Below are 8,348 nucleotides of genomic sequence, written 5' to 3'. Positions count from 1 at the left end.
TTTTTTATGCTAGAACGAGTCTAGTTTTGATTGGTCTGTCGATTTTTTACATGCCCGGATTGCATATTCTAATGGTTGGGTCTACAAATCTCAAGGTCGTGACAATAGTTCTATTGTTGGTAATTATCTTAAGGAGGTTGAAGATTTACCTTCAGTTTTTGCTAGTTTCTCTAGGAAAGTTGCAAAGTAGTGCTTTATTATAAAATTGATGTAGTACATCTGCTGGTTCGTTCTATTTTAGCTCTTGGGTCAAGCTGTTTTTGGTTTTTGTATGCTCCCTATTGAGATGCCCTCTTGAGCGATTTCAATAGCTAGTTTAATGAACTTTCCATTTTTTTTTATTAATTTAAATGCGAATTAAGTTTAAAGAGATAGAGAAAGTTTGAAACGTCAAAGAAACTCACCTGGTAAATTTCTATCGCGGCTGCAAGTCTGCAACCCTATATTTTCTCCACGAGTTGTTGAGAACACACCTTACATAGGTTCAACAAAACGACGTCTTTTTGCTACTAAAAAAACAAACAAAGCACAATTAGCTTTCGCGTCAAACGCCTTACTACACCTAGTATTGTCTTTACCTCGCCTTTTGTACAAACATCAGAGGCAGCCTTAAGGAGAAACGTCGACGCCTCGCCTCACCTAACGCCTTAGGCGCACCTCTTGGTTATAACCACGTTCTATTAGCACAAAATATACATGTATACATAGATTTGGTTTACAAAACCTAATTGAAATTATAAGTTAATATGTGTTTAGTTGCTACTTGCTTGTATAAAATGTTTTGAGACGCCTTATTTATTGGGCTGTAACTAAGAAGAACGAGAAAATTCAAACTGATAAGCAATGAGAGAAACGCAAGAGTTTTCTTTTACAGTCATGATCTTTGGTGACTTGTGAATAACCAATTTCACTTTGCACCATCCACCAAGCAAGTATACCAACTTGAAATGCACTACCAAATTCCATTATATATTACCCAATGTGGCCAGAAATACAGATCTAGGTTAGTAAACATTTGTAGTAACAGTGATTCAGAACTAGAAAATGATACATGAAGGGCTGCTTTATCCATATTTCTACCTTCATGTGGTTGAGTTCTGTGTCCAGCTGTTTTCATGATCCACAAAACGCTCAATCAGATCTTTCCGGAATTCCCACATTCTGCATTCACTGATCTCTTCTTCAACCTGAAGACCTTGGGAAAGTTGATTCATGTAGTACATAACAAATATGCCGCAATCCAATCTGCAAATCACAAGGACATGCAAGTAGATGTTACAGTTTTCATAAGTTAGGTCTGTTCCGATTACTATTTAAGGATACTTACGATTTAAAATCCTGTTGCGGACACTTGAGATCATTCTCTAATTTGAAGTTGATATTGTGATCCACCATCCAAGTTAGCGATCTTTTTTCATCTTCATTAAGTGGCACCTCTGTCCAACTTTCTTGCTGTCTGCCTGTCATCTTCCTTTTTGTTTCTTTCAGCAGCATTTTTGGAGCTTCTTTTTGGGTTATACACAACCATTTCTGTATCATTTGATGCTGTCATTTAAACAATATACATTAGTGCATATGCACATATAATATGAATGAACTACGATACAATCATTACAATGCAATATTTTCTCACCATCTGCTTAGCAACCTCATAGCATGGATCAATATGAAGTTCTGATCTCTTCCTCAAAGGGTTGTAATGTGTCCATTTTTTTTCATTTTTGTTTAAGATGAGGAGAGAATAGTGGAACTTTGATATTACTGGGATGAATACATAGTCACTTTTTGCCACACTCCTCAATAGCTGATAAAAAACTAATTGATTCAATCCCATTTCATCACGAGCCTCATCTCGCACTTGATCTTTCTTTCCTTTCCTGCCTTTCTTTCGTGCATCTTGTATTGGTAAATAATTCTGTAGACGATATTGTGTAAGAACAATGAATTAGTAAAGCATTTCGCAGTTTCAACATTTGACTAAATATTTTTATCATTCCGCACTTACCCAGCACAAAGTTGATATGTATGTTGATTTTTTGACACAATTTTGTTGTTGTTGTTCCAATAACTCCATAAATGCATCAATGAGCTGGCATGAATGAGCTTAGATATATTAAGAAATCAACTATTTTTCAATCATTTAAGGCAAATAATTATTGTAATCCATAAATGATTGTATCTTACATTGCTAGGAACTGCAGTGTCTTTTAGTAACTTTCCCACATCTTCACGTGTGACACTTGCCTTCTTCCCGCTCCAGAATAGTTCCCTGTTGACAAATTGGAAAATGGTTAGTTTTTTAAATGCAGTTGTTACTGTTTGTTCTTATGTTCTGGTGCAGTAGGTATTACACCTCATGTCCAGCCCAATTTTCCCTCAAGTATTTCTTGAAACATATGAAATGCAAATTCTAGTTTAAAGAGCAGGAAAGGAAAACAAAAAACCTGAAAGTAACCATTTTCATCAGGAAAGACAAAAGAAATACAAAAGTCATGCTTAGTAATTCAAAATAGCTTCTTTGGTTACTGAGTATCAGTCATATGCACAGCAAATTAGAGTAAATTCAGTACTAACACAAAATGAACAGAAAAGTCCCAAATTACAACAGCACTGTCACTAATAATCAGTCACTAACCAAAGTAAACAAAAAGAAACTATAATTCAATGCAACCTCAACTTGACTATAACAATAACAGAAACTACTCAGTCTCACAAAAAATAATCGATATGGGAAAACAAAAAACTATTAATGTTACTTACTTGGGATCTGCCATATTCCAGAATGCTTTCACCTTTTGCTGATGTTCATCATCCATTAATTTGAATACCTCATATCTTTCAAAACAGAAGCTTTCTTTCCTAGAGCTCATCCATTTCCTTGGGCTCTCCTCTTCTTCTGAAACAGAATTGTCCTCAATTATTATTATAGGTTGATCTTTCTTGCCAGCAGGATCCTGAATTGACCTTGAAGGTACTGCAGGAGTTGGATCAGATAGAGCATGTTGCTTTTTTGCTTTCTTATTTTTAGGTACTACATCACACACAAAATCTGGATCCAATTGCTGCTTTCTAACTGTTACTGCAGTTCCTTTTGGTGGAGACCTTATTTCATGGCCAATTTGAGATACCTCAATCTCATCCCTTGGACTCAATTGAATTGCAGTGGAGGGGCTTTGAAAATTTAGCTGATCATTTTTAATCAACTCCTTCTTTCCATCCATATCTTCCATGTTGTTCTTCACGTTAGATAATTCATAGTTGTGTTGGAGGTTTCTTCTTTCCTCTACTTCTCGTAATTGTTTGCTTAATCCTCTTCCTCTTCCCTTATTCTCCACCTTCTTTAGCTGGAGTGTAATAAGCAAGGTAAAATAATTTCACTCTTAGTCAGTCAAATGTGTAAAGACCCAAGTTACATACATGTAGCAAGGTCCATTACATCTTGAGTGAAAGGGAAATACATGAATTTGGTTAAAATATAAAATTCACAGTGATTTAGTTAAATCTACCTCATCTTGATCGACTTCTCCTTCCTCGTGCTCTTGTTTATCATTTTCACTTTTTGTTTCTCCTTTAACCCCATCTTGCTCCTTGAACAAAAGCTGCACAGTTTTATAACTTTTATTAGCCAAAGAAATTTGATATCAGTACATATGATCTGCAATACATGAACTTTCAGATCACTAATTCAGTGACACCATTGAATGTTCATTTCTCACCTTAATATTGCAAATGGCTATTTGTTGCATTTTGGCGTTCAGCTCCGGAAGGCTCCATTTGATTAGGGCTGGTGTATTTCCCTCAACTACCTCCCTCCCACTGATTGGTTGTGTAATTTTTGTTTTCTCACAAAACCAAAACTGTGCAGGAGAAACCCAGAAGATATCAAATTATTAGTATGAAAAACCCACAAGATATCCAATATGATATTTATATAGAATTGTATTGCACTTACTGGTATGAGAAGCCCGCATCCATAAATATCAAATTTGCTCTGGGCTTTCAAAGATTTGTTTAGGAACTTTCCCACTGCTTCTGCCCATGAATACTTTGAAAGGTTGTCTAAGTCTTCACAATATTTCATTAGAACACGGGTAGTATCTGGTTGAGCAAACAGAAATGAGACAAATAGCTCCATGAGGGTAAGACGTACAACATCTTCTATATCTGTTTGTTCTTTCCCATTCAGTAATTTTAACAATAGACTGTGCAGCGATTTGTAGTTCTGCCTTTCTCCTCTCTTGAAATGTCTGTCAATGATCTCTGGTTTGTATGATTTACATGAGCCCGGGCGATTGAATAGAACGGCTTCACCATGTTGAGGCAGTCCAAGAATCTGAGAGATGTCTTCCGTGCTTATAGTAACATCTCTACTACCAAACTGAAAACTTGTTGTCTCTGGATTAAAAGTTTGGATGATATTGAGTATGGGAGTTCGATACTCCTTACATTGTGATTCCGAAATGGTGCCATTGCGAAATGCTTCTAACAATGGCCAAAATGGAGTTCTCCGAAGCAACTCCAAGTGGCAGTCCTTAACTATCCGCATTGTTTCCAACATTGGCAGCACAGAGCAACGAATTTGAAGAAACGGCTTTCTGCTCATTTTACAATCTGCATATAGGTAAGAATTAGAACACATTGTCAAGTATGTGGTCTCTGTGCTTGAGAAACAAACCACATTCACAACAAAGCAAGAAAGTAACAAAACAAAATGAAATTACAATCTCAAAACTATAACTGATACGCTGTCAAAGTTACAAGAAACTCAATTGATGTACCACTGCCCTACAACACTGGAATCGTTGTAATTTGTTTGGCTCTATAATTACTTCCAACTCAAAATTCAATGCATGTTGGTAATATGGTATACTGAGCTGTTTATGGGTAAACAATTTTGCCCACTATTTACAGAACATGAAGAAGAAGAAAAGAACTTCAGGGTTACAAACACATATTTTCACCCAAATAACACAGCAAAACAACAAACCCGAAACCAAACCCACATTCACTGATACTCAAATGAAATCCACAAACTAAAAAAAGTTCTAAAACAATCAAAACCCACACTAGAATCAGTAAAATTACAAAGAAAACAAAGATTAAGAAGAAGAAAAAAAAAAAAAAACTGGGTGTACCTTAGATTTGTAGATAACTGAAGTTGAACTTGGGTGGAAGGTGAATGTGATGATGAACTAGGTTGCTGGGTGTGGCCGAATTGAGTAAAGGTAGGGTTTTTATATATATTGGGTTATTGGGTGAGTGAATGGGGGATGAAATAAATAAGGAATGGGAGAAAGGCAAAGTATTGGACGAGATTATTGGTGGTTAGTTGTGATGAAGGCTCTGCCATTTCTGAGTTAACGTGCACATTTGATTTACAAAGGGAAAAGCGCCGAATGCTGAAAATAGGATCGTTACTCGATGCTTTGGTGATCGAAAGGGCGCCATCGATTACCCAGAAGAGAAAGTAAGTATTTAAAAGGCTGGCCCTCTTTTTTAACCATTTGTTCGAATTATTACCAATAGTGAAAATATTGAGTAACGTTTTCAAGCAAACTTTTTTTTTTTTTGGTCAAAGGTAGCATCAATTAACAAGGCCCAAGGCCAAACAACAGTACAAGGGACAAACCCAACACAGACGAAGTCTGCAAAGCACGATTCACATAGTCAACTGCCAGAACAAGCAAGACTAGAGAAATCAAAGGAAAAGAAAGAACAGCTGAAAACCTAAAGCAAAAGAAAAAAAGAAGGAAAAAAAGTAACGAAGCCCAGAACCGGGAAACTCCACACATCTTCTTCAGCCGCCACAAATCCAGTACCACCAACGTCCAGGATGGCCGTTGTAGCTGAATTCGAACATGGAACTCCAAAATTGCAGCTTGTAAAGGGACCCCTACACCAAAGCCCGATCAAAATAACCCTGAAAATGGAAAGACAAACGAAAAAAGAGGATCTAAACACATATATATCCTCTTCCCCACAGTACAAATTTGCACCATAACATGAGATTTGCAGCCACAACTTTGAGAACAGATCTAGGCAAATGAAACCCAGACCAGGAGGAGCCAAGAGACCCCAAAAATAGAACAAGGAAGGAGGTGGTGCATGCACCCGAGCCAAAGCTCTACCTATCTTCCAACTGCTACTCGAGAAATCGCGTTTGAGAGAAGCCACTGCAATAACCAAGTCCTGGTACCGATTTGAAATGGAATAGAAGAAATCCATGAAAGAAGATCTGGAGATGAGAGATGGTGGGTGGAAGAAAGTGATGGGTAGTGCGGAATGGGTTAGATCAAATTTGGGGATAAAGTTCAGAAAGAAAATTGGGGCAAGATGGAAGGAGAAGGGAGGGAGGCCGAAAGAGAAAAAAAGAGCAGAAAAAAGAGGCAAAAGCCCCAGATCTGAGACATAGCTCAGGGCAACTGAGACAAAGCTCAGGGAAGCACCCATAAAGGGTGGTTTTCAAGCAAACTTGAGTACTTAAATTTTCGCACCGTGCCTCTAGAATCTGGACCGTGAGAGAGCACATACAAGTTGTGTGCCTCTGTTTCATAAATAAGAGTAGTACAAAAAGGATTATTCTGTTTTGGACAATCGTAGCTCAGAGTAGTCTACGCTAACAAAAATACCACGCCTCTGTAGGCAATCTATTTTACTTGATTCTAACGCCGAGCACGCAATTGTGGCACGCTAAAACTAAGTAGTTCTACCAAAGCTCATAGAGACACTTTCACTAGCCTAGACATTATTCAAAATAAGCCACCTATACAAATTCTAGGCCCAAACTTCGGCCCAAACAGTAGCTTCATGACTTTAGACCCAGTTAGAGGCCCAAACCCATTTAAGGCAAACCCTAGTTGCCAAGTTGGTGGCCACCACACTGACATCACCTCCGACAAAAAACCCAGCTCCAGGCGGCCCAACTGCCCGCCAGATCGCCTTGCATGCACTGCCATAGCCTCACCAATCACTTCCAGATGCGACCCCGCTGCCATAGTCAACAGCATCACACTGCCTAGCCACCGCCGCCATGGCAGAATTTCCTGTTGATTAAGATATTAAAAATTTAATCGAAATATTATCTTTTTTCTACATAAAAGTCATTTAGCCATTGATTTAAAAGTCTTCATGTGTTTCAAATGGTAAAGTTATCACTAGAGACTGTCCCTCGGGGTTATTATTTTTATCTGCTCCCATTAATTCTTTTAATGAATTTTTTGTTAAATATCATATTGTCCAAATAAGTACAAATATATCATTAATTTGCAAACCCGAAAGGAAAAAAAAATATGTTATGAATACAAAACACGATAAATTCTTACATAGGGCAAACATACCATGTGGCGATGGGATAGCCCAATCAAAACTCAAAATTTTTTAAGTGTGTTCCGAAATTATCCTTACTTATTAAAATGAAATACCCAAAACATCCCCTTGCATGTTCACTGATTGGGCAGCCCACCAGCCACATGGTACGTTTGCCCTACGCAAGAATCTCTTAACAAAACACAAGGAAGCATGTATAACAGAAGATTGAAAAGAACAAGAAGACATGGAATTAGAAAGAGCAATTGGAAAATAGAGAGTTCATTGTGCAAGGAAAATTCACAACATGTTGTTTTGGGTTTTTCGCTTTGCTCGGGCCAAAAATCACTTTGGGTTCTTAAGCTGCCAAATAGTCGATTTCTTCACCAACCTCAAGCTAAAGAACCTCCGTGACATGCCAACCTTCGTAACCCTCACGTGATTTAAGATCAAGTGTACATCAGCCTTGAATCAAGCACATTTTCAGAAACCTAGGCAAACTCTCGACAACGTCAAACACCTATAAACCCAATTTCTTCATCAAGCTTAATTATGAAGAATCGACAAGCACTAAATACACGTAGTGATTCATCCACCACCAAAACTGAAGAACACTCAACCCGTGACACTACTCATGATCAATTCCAATCAAGATCAGGCTTCCACAGCTGGTGATCAAGGCTCATCTTGAAGTTCCACTAAACTAAGACAAATTGAAGATGCAACTGTTCCATTTAAGATCAAGTACTAGCCACCCTTGGATCAACCCAAACTTGGAGATCAAATTAGATGAATATTGTTTTAAGAGAATAGGATCATAAAGATTGTAACCTACATCCTTGAGAAATTAATACAAACTATTTTCTATGCATGTTTCTTGTCAAATTAAATAAATACAAGAAATCGTGCAAGTGTTTTTTTTTTATTTCTTCTAGACTTTGGTAACTTATGAATTACTTTCACTTTGCACTATCCAACAAGCAAATACACCCACTTTACTAATCAATAATATGTTTTAATCATTACACAAGAAGAAAAGACCA

At 37.4% G+C, this 8,348-nt stretch overlaps 1 protein-coding gene across 1 annotated transcript; it reads right to left on the bottom strand.

Annotated features, from left to right (window-relative positions):
• Window positions 1–869: 869 nt before the first annotated feature.
• Window positions 870–5,433, bottom strand: LOC133739755 (uncharacterized). The gene is made up of 10 exons (XM_062167551.1): window positions 5,136–5,433; window positions 3,953–4,611; window positions 3,717–3,857; window positions 3,507–3,599; window positions 2,761–3,344; window positions 2,185–2,269; window positions 2,006–2,089; window positions 1,634–1,915; window positions 1,328–1,545; window positions 870–1,245 (listed from the first exon to the last, which is right to left on the bottom strand). The coding sequence occupies exons 2-10, from the start codon at window positions 4,601–4,603 to the stop codon at window positions 1,083–1,085; spliced, it is 2,301 nt and encodes a 766-aa protein (XP_062023535.1). The 5' UTR covers window positions 4,604–4,611; window positions 5,136–5,433; the 3' UTR covers window positions 870–1,082.
• Between the last annotated feature and the right edge of the window lie 2,915 nt (window positions 5,434–8,348).

The sequence above is a fragment of the Rosa rugosa genome, chromosome 3 (genome assembly GCF_958449725.1).
Source record: "Rosa rugosa chromosome 3, drRosRugo1.1, whole genome shotgun sequence".
Taxonomy (NCBI): Eukaryota; Viridiplantae; Streptophyta; class Magnoliopsida; order Rosales; family Rosaceae; genus Rosa; species Rosa rugosa.
Note: the sequence above shows the minus strand (reverse complement) of the source record. Positions and strands in the feature narration are given on the sequence as shown.

Bases quoted from the DNA above. Each gene is read 5' to 3' on its own strand.
- LOC133739755 (XM_062167551.1), bottom strand. From the start codon at position 4,603: ATGAGCAGAAAGCCGTTTCTTCAAATTCGTTGCTCTGTGCTGCCAATG. The intron at 3,858-3,952 runs GTAAGTGCAATA...TCTCCTGCACAG, and splicing joins GATGCGGGCTTCTCATACCA to TTTTGGTTTTGTGAGAAAAC. The intron at 1,246-1,327 runs GTAAGTATCCTT...TGTGATTTGCAG, and splicing joins CCGCAACAGGATTTTAAATC to ATTGGATTGCGGCATATTTG.